We start from the raw sequence: 13512 nt of genomic DNA, 5'->3' as shown, positions 1-13512 counted from the left end.
TAAAAACCAGACACGTGGGCCTTGGGGGGTCTCGCTTTATCACTCGCCTCCTGGCTTCACGGCTCCTGGCTCGAGGCCAGCTCTCAGAGTGCCATTTGGGATTCCAGATCAGCGGATCGGGTAGGACGCATTTAAAACTTTGTCTCCCACTTTTCTCCCTGAGTTGTACATTTCCTCATTTGCCCTTCCCTTGTAAATAAACCTTTTATTAACCTTTCGTGTGTGCCTGCAGTAGAGTATTGATAGGTCCTTTTAAGCATGCGGGTGAGAGCCAGGCAACCCGTTTTGTGTCGGGGCTGCCCTATAACAATAGGAATATGGTGGTGCAGAAGATCAGCAGTGTTGAGTGAAGATCCTTTGTTTGTGATCCCTAGGCCGCCCTTCTTCTCTATGTATGTATGGCTCCCACACTGTGGCTCTGCTCCGTAGCTCCCTTGGTCCCACTCCCCCATTTCCCTGCTCTTAACCCCACCCCAACATGAATGCATACACAGGTACACATACACTATACTCATGCACACATATGTGGGCGCACATGCATGACACCCCTCCTCCATAGCTGTGTATGCAGCTTGTGGTGAGCTTGGAAGTTGGTGGCCCACTGATTTGCAATTCAAGGAAGAATGACAAAAAACAAAGTTTGCTTTTTAGAAATCCCGTGGAGGTTATAGAATGATTGATGTGCATTGAATTGCATTTAGCATCCTGTCTAGATAAGGTAAGAGCTTACATAAAATGGAGGGTATTGGTAGGGTGGGACAACGTTATTAGCAAAAGAAAAGTTTCAGGTAAAACCACCTTCCCTCAGGGAAAGGCCAGAGGTTATTTTACAGGTGACCTCACTGGTGCTGATTAGCAAGCTCCAGATTGATTGGTTTGGGATGATTTTTTGGGGAGAGATTGAAACTGCAATGAGATTAGGTATTAAATCTGGGAGAGGACCCAACATAAATGGCTCCACTTTGGACCTATCTTTCCTAATATTAACAGAAGGCAGATGGACTGTGGAACCGTGTCTTGGCTTCTAGGGGCCAGGGATTAGGACCTACTTTCTTACACGGCTCATTAGTGTTTACAGAGTACTTTCACAGATGGCCTTATAAAGGACGGAAAATAATTTTCCTCTGCCTTCCTCAGTTCTAGACTGAGACCCCTGGGACAAAAGACAGAGAAAGCAATTTGTTAACACACATACCTGGGAGATACCCAGGGAAGAGCGGGTAACTCAGTTAGAATTGGGGCATCCCTGGCCTCTTCAACAAAGAGCAATTATCTGTAGAGAAATGTCAGGAACAAAAGGAAATAGTTGGTGGTTTCCGCTGTGAGCTGTGAGCTGTGGGGCAGTAAATCTATGGGAAACTACCGCTGGCTAAAGGTTAGTTTGTAAAGTTGATTATGTGGGAACCTCTGGTGCTGACAGGGTCTAGCAGAGAAGGGACACCTGTGAAAACTGATGTCCTGCTTTTAGATGAATAGGGAGCATTTCTTGTGTTTGCTTCTCCTCCATTCTTGCAGCTGAAAGTGCCAAAGTGGCATATTCTGCCACCCTTCCGCCATCCCTGAGTTTCACCAGGTCCCGGGTAGGGGGCAGGAACAGAGACAGTGTGCAGGAGCCATGCATACTTATTGAAGAACGCTGTGCTGGCCTCCTCACATGCTGAACACAGCAACTGGCACACGACTGGCCTCAGTCAACATGGGGGACTGGGCTTGTAAACGAGAACCTGAGGCTCCATGGAGTTCCTCAGCTCAGCCAGTGGCCCAGTGCACAGGATGAACTGGAGCCTGCCAGTGGCCTATCCCATGGCAAGCTGCTTCCCCAGCTCTGAGGGGTTTAGAAGCAAATGTAACTATGTGATGATGGGTATGTTGCTTTTGCTCTTTTCCAAATTGTTCATCTGTAAAAGGCAGGGGAGAGAGAGAGAGGGAGAGTGTGTGTGTGTGTGTGTGTTTGTGCGTGTGGTGCGTTGAGAGTGGCGTCCAAGGATCTCTTGTTGCGGTAGATAGTCATTTATACACTATCGCCCTCATCCTACTTTATGGAAAGTATGTGGGGTGACACATAGAATGGGGTGACAGCTGAAGAACACAGCCCAGATCTAGGAATTAAGACAGTCTTTTCCAGAGCTTCCACTGGGATGTCCCTGCTGTGACCTTTCTCACCAGCTCTCACTCATATTGACCTTTAGAGACATGAGAGCTGATTGTCCTAGTTGTCACCGCTGACTCCAAGTGTCCCCAGTCAGCACATAGTGAGAGGGGAAGGTACCTCCAAATACAAGTTGGGGCACTACTATCCCAAGAGGTGGCCGGGATGCAGGGCAGATGTCTGCCCTGTTTGCGGAGTGCTCAAGCTCTGACCTTTTGGACTTGCACTTCCCTTGTGGCAGGTTCTCTGGGGCGAGGCTTATAAATGTCCCATGGTTAGTTCATCCCAGGCAAAAAAGGACCATATTCTTGTCCAGATTCTAGGGCAGGTTGGGTTGTGGGCTTCTCCTACCTGCTTTTTGTCGCTTTTCTTGTTTTCACGGGCTGGCCCATGTGTCCCCTCTGTGTGAGCATCTCTCAGAGGTCCAGCGAACTTAGAGGCAGCTTTTCTTGAGCAACCTTGTGGCTTATCACAGAGTTGATTACTACAGGAAGGTGCCTCTGTTCAGGCTTCCTTTCAGGTTATCTACTAATCTGAGAAACAAACACTGTGGTATATTTTACTGAAGACCAGGTACTGGAAAGGTTGTTGACAGGTAGTGTCTTCACTTGTTATTTTTTCTCAGAAATACCAAAAATATTAACCCCATGTTCTATTGTACTTTCAGTGAAGACCCATAACCGTCTCTTAGGGACAGCACTTTCTCAGTGGAAGGGGAGATCCCTCAGATCCCTGCCAGTTTAGTTACTGATTCAACAAGTCAACCCTATGTGGCCAGGGAGGTTAGTCTTATCTATAGAGGCAGCCAAGAGGGGGTGTGAAGAGTATTAAAGACCCTGCTAGCCAGAGGAGTAGTGCCATGCAAACACCCTGGTGTAGAGCAGTAAAGCAGGACCCTGGGCCAGGAGCTGGTGTGAGGGGGCCAGGTCTTATGGGGGACTGGGAGAAAAGATAATGGGGAGCATAGGGTGACAAGGAGTGTTGATTCAATGCATTGTTTGGAAGCTTCCTTAATAGAGAGTTGAAGAAGACATGCTAAGTAGTGGCTTTTTGCCAAACTGGTGGGTAGCGCCATCTTGCTTCTGGGTGTCCCCTCTGGAACTGTCCTCTGGTCTCCATGTGCTTGTTCGTAGGTCTTAAAGGTAGGAGCAGATCCCTACTCTTTACATTTAGAGTCTTAAAGATCCTCCTTCCTCTGCTTTCTCTTCCCTCAAAAAGGAATGCCTCTGCCTGGGGCCCCTGGACTTGCAATCCCTTATTTGGCTTTAGGGCCCTGCCTTTGGCATGTTGGTTTGTTCCCATTCCTTTGGAGTCAGAGGTGGAATGAGCACTGGCTTGGAAATCTTGGTTCTCAAACAACTTGAGCTGTCTCTTCGCCCCTTTTCTTCCATTCTGGAAACAAAAAGAAAACAGAAGAATACTTATTGAATTACTTATTTTACCCCAAATATGGGTGAGCATGGGCTGGTATACTAGAATATTCCTGCTTTTCAAAAACACGTCCCAGTGCCCATCTGTTCTTGGCATTGCCATTTCCAGTGGACAGAAAAGGAAACTGACATTGAGTAGCTTGTGACTTGAGAGAAACACCTAGCTAGTTATGAAGTATTCCCATCAAAATTTCCATACAGGGCCTCCTGGTAGTGCAAGAGGTTAAGACGCAGCCTATGAAGCTAGTCGCAGCCACTGCAGCATGGGTTTGATCCCCCGGCCAGGGAGCTACCCACATGGCACAGCAGACCTCTCCTGACTCGCCCACTGCTCCCCTTAGCATTGTATTTCAGTCAGTCTGCCTGTTCTGATCTCCACTCTGTCTCCGGTGAATCCTCTCACCTCCCACAACTCTGGCCTGTACCCCAATTCTTGTATGTATAAATAAATAAATCTTTAAAAAAAAATTTCCAGACAAACCCAAAAGAAAATAGTAATCAACTCTCAGATACCCATTGTCTAGATTTAACGGAGATCAAGAGCTTGCTACAGTGCACAGAACTGAGCCCAAAGAGAAAGAACACAATGCTATTGGTAGGTCCTCCATCTTTATACTGTAGTGACAGTTCCTGCTCATTGACTCATTTCATTTAACCAACTTTCCCAGTCAGGTGCTCTTCAGACATTTTACAGTGATCCGGTGAAATAGACTCTGTCACCTCCCCTGTTTCAGAGATGAGAAAACCGAGGCACAGGAAGTTTGCTCCAGCTCAGGAAAGGAGTGTGTTTCAGATGTGTTCTTGCATTCATTTCCTCCTCCACCCTCCCAGTGGGGCTGATGGTGGTTGTTTTGTTGTCTAGGAAAGGAAGAGAGTATGGGTAGCCCCAGTGAAAATGCCAAACACTATCAAAGTCTTATTTACCTAATTAATGGAGGCACCAAAAGAGGATAAATCAGGTCTAAAAATGGGATAAAGGATGCAGTGGAAGAAGGGATGCTGAGGTAAGCTTGCTGGGTTAGCTGCAGAACTGGTTAACATCCTGGGGTAAAACAACCATCCCCTTTGGAGTTAGCATCTCTACCTGATGGAAATCACTTGCATCTCTATTGTACCTTACTAGGTTTTTACAAGTTAACAGTAAATTTGAGAGGACCTGCCCTAATGAATTGTAAGATCTCTTCATAGCTATATTTCCTCCCATGGAGCCCAAAAAACCTTAAGCCTCAACACAGCAACTAGACCGTACTCTTGCATGACATTGTAGGGACCGCTCATCTCTTGTCTCATTCTTAGGGTTTGCGGGGAGCTCATTAAGAAGTGGTGATGCTGCTACTCAGACCAAAGCTTTCTGAGTCCTAGACTTGCTGGGAGCATCTTTAGATTCCTGTGGGGGAGGGGTGGTGGTGTTAGTGGAGAGATGATTAGGATGCTGGAACTGGAAAAGTAATTAAAAATGTTAAAACTGATCGAATGGAATAGGAGAAATCCCAGACCATGAAAAAGCATCACCTGGAAAAACTATTAAAAATACAGATTTGCTGGTCCTTCTCTAGAGAATATAATTCCCTGGAGGACTGGATGGAGCCTGGGATTGTCTTATTTGTTCACAATGTTTCCGGGTCTTATGTGGTTACTGGGTTAAGTCCCTTGGCGATAGCCTTAAAACTGGAAGCTAGAAAGAAAAGAGGCTGACTTGATTACAGCGTGGCAGGTGAAGACACTCCAGGAAAAATAAGATGTCTAGCCATCAGCATGGACAGAGCTAGAAAGAGCCAGGCCCGGGGTTGGAGTAGTGGGTGGGAAGGAGATACATGTATACAAACAGACCCTGGGGTGGGTAGAAGTAATGGTTGCTTATGCTGAGCATGTGCGGGTAGGTTATTCTGCAAGATAATTTAGAAACTGTTATCACTGTGTCTTTATTGGTTGCTTATTTGGAGCAGAGGGAGGCAGGGCGAGTTCAGATGTGTTTTCCAAGTCTGAGTCCAGTGCTCCCCTCTCCACAGAGAGAAACTTAGAGAGGCACTTGAAATGTGTGTGTTGATAAATAGTCCTGAAAGGGATGCTCTGGGTTTACAGGTTCTGAGCCTTAGGAATGTGGGTGGTCAGGACTGTGTCCCACTGTCGTGGGCTTCTGGAATCTGGTTACACGTCTACACGGTCAAGCAACTTCAGTGACCCACCCTGGAGAGTGCCTGATGTTTTATGCCCTGTGTTTGGGGGTCAGCTTATTTTCTCAGGTGGGATTCCAAAGACGCAGGTTTTGGACTGGAAATTTGGGGTCCAGGCCACCTGGGTTTAGCCCAAAGTACGCACCCAGTTTTGGCTGCTCTTAGCTTTGGGCTCGTGCTGCCTGTGCCTTGTGGGACTGGGGGCAGAGGCCCGTCCCAGCCCCCAAACACTGCTTTCCATCAAAGCCAGTGAAAGGAGGGGGCGGGGTGGGAACTCTTGGACAGTCTGCTCTTCCTGGATGCACATCATTCACGACTTGTTTCCTGAAAATCCTTGTCCTCTCCAGTGCTGAGAGACGGCTTCCTGCTGATCTGCTGAGCCAGCTCCTTGTCAGGGAGGAGATGAGAACAAGATGTGGCTGGTTAATGGGTGAGCCGGGCTGCTCAGGGGCGGCGTGGCCCTCTCTCTGAAGGGACAGCCTTGACTTTGCCGCTGAAAGCACTGCCTGGACACATGGGCATCGGTGGGCCTGGCTCGAGGCAGTGGGAACACTTAAAAGCAGTGTGTTGTCTTTCAGTAGAATTGCACAGATGGTGGTGATGAAACATGACCCTTCCTTTTGCTTCTAGAAATAAGGCCTTTCCTGGTCAACATCCTCAGCCCCGCTTGGGGGAAGGGTTGTTATTTCAAAAAAACCAGCCCTATGTTCTTACATATCCCTCCTCTCCTGCTCTGTGTTCTGCTTGCCTCTGTTGTTCATCTGAGTGTATTATTCACATCTAAGAGCTAATGGTTTCCCGAGTGTGACACCACCTGTCCCCAAGGCCACTGTCATCATTGAATTGGGCTTTGCACTACTCGTTCCTGGCGGTGTGTTAGTTATCAGTTTCTACTTTCTTTCTTTTTTTTTTTTTAAGATTTATTTATTTATTTATACAAGCACTGGGTACAGTCAGAAGCACGGGAGGGTGAGAGAATTCACCAGAGCCAGAGCGGGGAGCAGAACAGGCAGAAGGACCGAAGTACACTGCTGAGGAGAGCAGCGGGCACGGCAGGAGAGGTCTGCGTGCCATGTGGGACCCTCACCAGCGGCTGGGGATCAAACTGGCGCTGCAGAGGCTGTGGGCAGCTTCGCAGCCCAGCGCTCAGTTTCCACTTTCTGAGAGAGATGGAGCAGAGGGTGATTTCAAAGTATGCTCAGGCTCAGACCTGCCTTTGAGACCCCACTCTGACTCTGGGCAGTGGGACAACATCCATGTCCAGTTCCAGTGTCCTTACAACACAGGGGAGCTGTTAGTGCCAGCACACAGATGTGTTGTAAAGGTGCAATGAGACAGCACCAGGATTTAACACTTGAATACCTGTGATTCATAACATGTTGATTACTCTTCTGGGTTTTCAGAATGATCCAGGAAGTGGTGGAGGCATGCTTGATGGGGGAGGTGGTGGGTGAGCGTGGGAAGTGATCTTAGTATTTCCGAAATTTTCCTGTCTCAAATATTGTTTTGAGAATTTGTGTTTTAGGGCGGTGGTTCCAGACTTGAACCTGCATCCAGAACCACTCAGAAAGTTCTTAGAAAAGGTGGTAGGACCCCACCCCACCTTTTCTGTTTGCTTTGGAGGGTGGAGTGGGGCCCTTACAGCTGCATCTAGCTCCCAAGTAATGTTGCCATAGGTCCTGGAAAAGCAGTTAAAAAAAGAGGAAGCAGGTGTTTGTGTAGCTTCAGAAGATAGAATGATAAGCAGTGGGTACTGGCCACAGAGAGGTCGTTTTTGGTTCAATGCCAGAACCTTCTCTAACCATAGTCAGGTCTGGGATATATTGTAGGTTTGGTTCCACATCATAACAATATGGATGAATAGCACAATAAAGTGATTCACACGAATGCTTTGTTTTCCCAGTGCATAGCAGCCATGTTTGCACCGTATTGTACTCTATTGAGTATGCAATAGCATCATGTGTAAAAACAATGCACACACCTCAGTTAAAAGTACTATTGCTTAAAAATGCTAGACATCAACTGAGCCTTTGGTAATTTGTAATCATTTTGCTGGTAGAAAGTCTTGTAAAGAATGGGACACTTTTATTTTTTTCTGATCAAATTTGATTGATTTGCCATTTGTTTACAGCACTATGAAAGTTTGGGAGTACAGCTTCACACCTCGATATGTGTGCATGTTTTACTTAGCCTCCACTAAAGCTTCTGAGCCAATACTTGGTCATGTCACCCCCCCCCATCCTCATTGGTAACCTCCATATTGCTCAAGGTATATGAATTCTTTGTGCTGTGTTTTGCCAGTTTGTTTGTTTTTCACAAATGAATGAAATTATCTGGGAATTGTCTTTTACTTTCTGACTTACATCACTTAGCAATGTCATGTCAAAATCCATCCATACCATGCCGAAAGACACTCTCATCCTCTTTAATAGCTGAGTAGTATTCCACTGAGTATGTATCCTACCATTTCTTTATCCTGTTGCTGTGTACACATGTCTTGGCTATGCCAACTGCTGCTTCTATGAACTTAGGCTTGCATAAGTCTTTTTATATTAGTGTCTTCATAGTCTTTGCGTAAATTACCTAGAAGTGCTGCATTACATAGTATTTTCATTTCCAGTTTTTAAAATAATCCCCATACTGAAACATGGTCTCGTTGAGGCACAAAAAACAAGTTCTATCCATGCTATCTGTGGTCAGATGTGGAGAGAGCAGCCTCTAGAGTTTCCTGTCACTGGAGATGTCCCATGCTCATTGGCCATTTGGCAGATTTTTACACAAAGTAAGTTTATTTATACCACCATCCCCTTGCTCACAAGAATAACACTGACCACCTGCCTGGTAGGTGTTGGGAATTTGAAAAAGGCAGCTATGGCTCTGCTTTTAGGGCTAGTTAGTTTACCTAAAGAATTGTTAAGGTCCCTTTCAACACTGGGGCTCTGATAAGGTTGGTGGGCAGAACCTGCCTAAGAAGGCAATCTTAATTGTTCTCTCTAGTGCATCATAATGTCACTGGGTAAACGGCTTCCTCCTCTCACCCCCGAGACTCAGCAGAGGGCCACAGTGTACTTATCAGAAGTAGTGCATTTCCTGCAGAAGTCAATCTCCCCGCTGGCCCCGGCTGGATGCTTCAGCTCTGAGCCCCTGAATGGCCACCTACTCTACAGGCTATGGTTGCAACCTAGGCATGGGCTGCAGAATGAGCTAATTGCTGTTCACCTGTCTCAGATGACATCCTGGAGAGTTAGTTCATAGCTGGAGAAAGAAATATATTAATTCCATCAGTTTTTCTGGCTTCTTTCCTTATAATCACTGTTGAACATACTGATGGTTATTGCTAACCTCACTGAGCTCCCCTTTCTGCTTGGCATGGTATTAAGCTTTTTTCATGCATCATGTCCTTTATGTTAGTTATAGGGCTATCAAGTAGGTGGATTATCATGTTTTTACAGAAGAAGAAACAGAGGTTCATAGTGATAACATCACTGGCTCAGAGACAGTAAATGTCAGAGCCTGAACTGAATGCCAGACTGTGCTCTCAGCACCCAGTCAGTAGACGCACTCATTCATTCACTCACTCATTCATTCAATGATTAGATAAGTCATTCTTTCATGGAATAAATGTAAAGCATTGATACATATTGATGAACTAAGCAGCTTGTCCTTTGTCCACATGAGGCTTATAGTTACCCCTCTCCCCAACCCTTTCAAATGGGAGATTCCTCCCTGTGATCCTTGGCTGAGTAGATGCTAAAGGAAAAAAGTAGGGGCTGGGAGTCAGATTAGTCTACTCCCATGTGAATGAGTGTATCTTTATACAAACAAGCTGAGTTTTATGCTTGGCTTTGTTTTTACATTTCCCTCTTGGGTTTCTTCTTGTCTTGTCCAAGGCTGGATGCTGCAGGATTTGACATAGTAATTGAGACAATTCTTGTGGTGTTCGCCTCCGACTCCAAGCTAAGGGGTTGGGGGAATCTGAGGTCATGAGTCTCAGAGCTGAGAGCTGGGAGTGACTCTAGATGGACTCTGGAGACCCTTCTTCCTCAGTGACCTCATCTTGCTGGGAAATGTCCCCTCCTCCAAGAGCAAGACATCCCTTTGGCTTTCTCTGCTGGCCTTAGCCTCAATTTTCATCTTTTTCAAAGCAGTTTCAAATTGCATTTTCAGTTTTCAAAATAAATATATGAGTTACTTTGAAAAATCGACTTTTTTTTGGAAATCTGCAGCTTACACTGTAAATCTGCCTTCTCCTGAGATCATTAACTGGACATTTGTTTCTCCATTTGCTTTCCTTGTGTGCACTGCATGTGCTTTTATGGTTTTTCACTAAAAGGGATTTTCAAAATCTGTCCTTTACTGAAATTGTCTGTATCCAGCTCCCTTCTCGACATCTTCAATATCGGCACACGTAGATCCATTCCATTCTTTCTGTTAGACTCAACTGCTAATGGCCCTTCCATTAGCAGCCTCTTTGTCTCCTGACCTTGACCTTCTACACATGCTTTCTGCTTTTAATGTGGCTGAGCTAGCTGCGGCATCCATTTGGCTCTCTTACTTTTAACTTTCAGAGAAATTCTAAGCACCTCGTTTGGAGTTGCCTTGCCTTTGATGAGGGGTTCTTAACCTCAGCTTCAGGGGAACTGTGGCAGGAGAGAAACCAATGTCTAATTTTAGAAAAGTTGGGGGGGGGGACAGAATGTATTGGAAGGGTAACAAACAGAGCTACCAGGTCTCAGGTACGACAGGAAAGGCAGCTCCAGAATCCAAGCAGCAGGAACAGAGGAATGGGTGATTTGTTCCTGTCTCTTCAGTTCTTGCTGAAGAATTCAGTTCATTACTCCATTGGCTTAGCTTGTATTAAGGCCACACTTGAACAGGGCCAGAGACGATCCCTTGATTGACAGTCTCAACAAAACTTGCAACAAGGAAGAGGTTTTCCCTTAAAGAAAAATGGGGGGTGCTGATACTGAAAGTTGGTCGATGCAGTGATGGAAAAAACCCATCCAGGTCCATAATCCCTGGGAACTGTGTGTATGTCGGCACCTGTTTGTCCCCAAAACTCACAACTGCTTTGTTTCTGCCGACTCTGGTAGTGTACAAATGTTGATAAAAAAGCTCAGTGAGTGAAAAAGCCATAACAAGCTCTCCCTGCTTTTCTTTTTTGTGCTTGGGGCCCTTGCAGCTGTCCAGTTTCTTCTGCACAGAGATGCTTGGGGTGGTCCTGCCTGGGTCAGCTAGAATCACTGGCTGCTGGTTTCAGGAGGGTGACGTCTATCAACTCAAGAGACAAATGTCTGCTTTCATTCTTTGCAGGCATCTTTTTGCTCCAGCCTACACAGAAACCCATTATACACCAAGTGGGACCCCTCAAACCACCACGCTGAAACCTGAGGTAAGTTCAGGTCTATACAAACCTATCAAGCAGCCGCCCTCTCCCATTACCACTCTGAGGAGACAGGCAATGGTGCTGATGCTCCTCTGAAGGCATGATTTCCCTGACTGAGGCCAAGGGAACTGACAGAAGTGGGGTACAGATTTGTTTTCTCTTGAGTGTCTCAGCCATGATGGCTGATTGGTCAAAGATATTTCAATTTATTGTATTTGATTAACATTGGTATAAATCACTCTGGAGCATAGGTTTTCTTTGTTATTAACCCACCTATTAACAAAAGTTTAAATGAAAGAACCAATTTCCTGTAATCCTGCAGGCTCCCCCAGGCGGATATTGGCTGTTCCTTTTTCATACGGGCAGGTGGGTTTTGTGGTCTGCCTTTTCATGCAATGTTACATTATGAGGCTTTTCTTCTTTTGCTGTCGTACTGGAATTGAATATTCCCCCACTGAGAGTTGTTTTTAACCATAGATGTTGGCACAAAGCTTTGTCACTTAAAAAATGGTTCTTCAGATGGATTCATCTTAGTTGGCTTCACCCCAGCCCCACTGATGAGCAGCCATATACATTTCTTAGTTTCTTAGCTTTTCCCATGACTGAGGGACCTCTTAGAATCAGAGATGCTTTTGGTTTAGATCATTTCTTGTACTTTACTATGTGAGTGATTAACATGACGTGTCAGCTGCTACATGGATTTATCTGTGGATGACTAACATAAAACCAAGAAAATATACTTCTCAGAGATTTATACCGATGTTAATCAGGTGCAGTTACCTTCGCCCATTCTATTTGTTTCTTTACCCGTTTTAGCCACCAAAGCAGGGATCCTTTACAACATCTGGGCTAGGAGCTCTATGCTACTAGCACTTAGTGGTTAGAGACCAAGGATACGGCTAAAGGTCTGGCAATGTGCCAGCAGATAATTAGCCTTCCCAGCAGAGAATTATCTAGCCCTAAAAGTCAGAAGTGCCCGAGCTGAAAAACTCTGGGTTACAGTGATCCGCCTTCCACTCTGGGCTGGCAAGGTGGGATGAAAGGGGGAAAGATGGACTCCGGAGGGCAGTGCTGGCCTGCTCCCTGTGCCTTATAGATGGGGAAGTGTGGCGAGCAGGAAGCCCCTCTGCCTCGGTGCTCCCCAGCAGCTTTCAGTGGAACCACATGCCCACGTGGCCCATTCTGTAGATATCCTGCCGGGGTGTGGCTGTCTGAAGATCAGTGGCAGCTGCTAACAGATTAGTATCAGATTACTCTTAAATGGGGAAAAGGGCATAGGGCAGTTATGATTAATCTAAGAGCTCTAGGGCACATTAGCCAAGCAGTTGAGCAGCCATGTTGGTTTTTGTGTGTGGAGGTAGAGGATGGCAGTGCGGGTCGGCTGTGTCTCCTCATCCCCAGGAGATGTCCAGCTTGGCTACATACCTGCAGTGCTGTGTAGAAACCTCTCCTCCCTTCCTGGAGACCTCTGTTCCCTGCCTCTGGGAAAGGAAGAGGGACAGGCATGCTTCAAGAGCCCCTGGACATGGCGACCTCACAAAAGCACCCCCTCTGAGTTTGGCCGGGCACTTCTGTGGCACTAGCTCAAGAATGGGTCTCAGTGGCAAGTGTTGCCATGAGCTCATGCTCCCTGCTCTGAAAGCCCCCTGGGCTGGCCCCCTCAGATGAGAAGCCCAGAAGGAATGTGATGACTTCATGGCTGTTCATTGACTTGTTCTTTGTGCTCTCAGAATTAGCAGGCATGTTGTAAGGGGCTTTCAGAAAGAGAGGAGTGGGGAAAAAACTGCCCCTCGGTCCCTAGTTCCCTTCTTCCCGAAGGGCATGTTTGACCAGAGCACATCCTGGCTGAAGTGGGGGACAAGTCATCGTTCCCTCATATGCCCCCCGCTGCTGGATGCTAGCAAAGCCTCCTCCCAGCCCCGTGGGGCTCCCACTCAGCTGGCTTATTTGGATGCTAAGAACTCAAAGGGAACAGCGGGTGGAATAAACCATTTATCCAGGCTTGGCCCATATGTCCAGCACCATGCTTGGCCTGGGGTCTGGGGCTTGCTGGGGCCCTCTTCCAGCTCACCAGCAGCCCCTCAGGTGTCAGCCCTGATCTAGGCCAGGCCCCTGGGGATGGGTCTGTAACCTGTTCCAGTAGGAATGTTGCAGAGTTTGGGGACTGAGGCCAGGGTTGTAGTCTTGGCTTTGACTCGCTGCGTGACCTTAAGCAACTCTCTCAACCACACTGGTGCTGAGTTTCTTCATCTGAAAATTGGATATGCTATGATCTGACTCTCAGGGCTGGGGGCGGGGGTGCACGACACGATGAATCACTGATTTTTATGGGAATTTGTAAATTGTCTTCCAGTGATGAGAAAATGGAGAGGA

The 13512-nt window shown here is 46.7% G+C and overlaps 1 protein-coding gene across 2 annotated transcripts in view; it reads left to right on the top strand.

The window, feature by feature from the left end:
* The window catches only part of ADAM19 (ADAM metallopeptidase domain 19), a 77056-nt gene that overhangs the window by 19769 nt on the left and 43775 nt on the right, over positions 1-13512 (top strand). For both annotated transcript variants that reach the window (XM_037500177.2, XM_037500176.2), the window contains exon 4: positions 11067-11145. In XM_037500177.2, the coding sequence (XP_037356074.1) occupies positions 11067-11145 (79 nt within the window). The remainder of the gene's footprint in view (positions 1-11066; positions 11146-13512) is intronic.

The sequence above is a fragment of the Talpa occidentalis genome, unplaced genomic scaffold (genome assembly GCF_014898055.3).
Source record: "Talpa occidentalis isolate TD23 unplaced genomic scaffold, MPIMG_talOcc4v2.1 talOcc4.9, whole genome shotgun sequence".
In the NCBI taxonomy this organism is placed as follows: Eukaryota; Metazoa; Chordata; class Mammalia; order Eulipotyphla; family Talpidae; genus Talpa; species Talpa occidentalis.
This window is presented reverse-complemented; position numbering and strand designations above follow the sequence as displayed.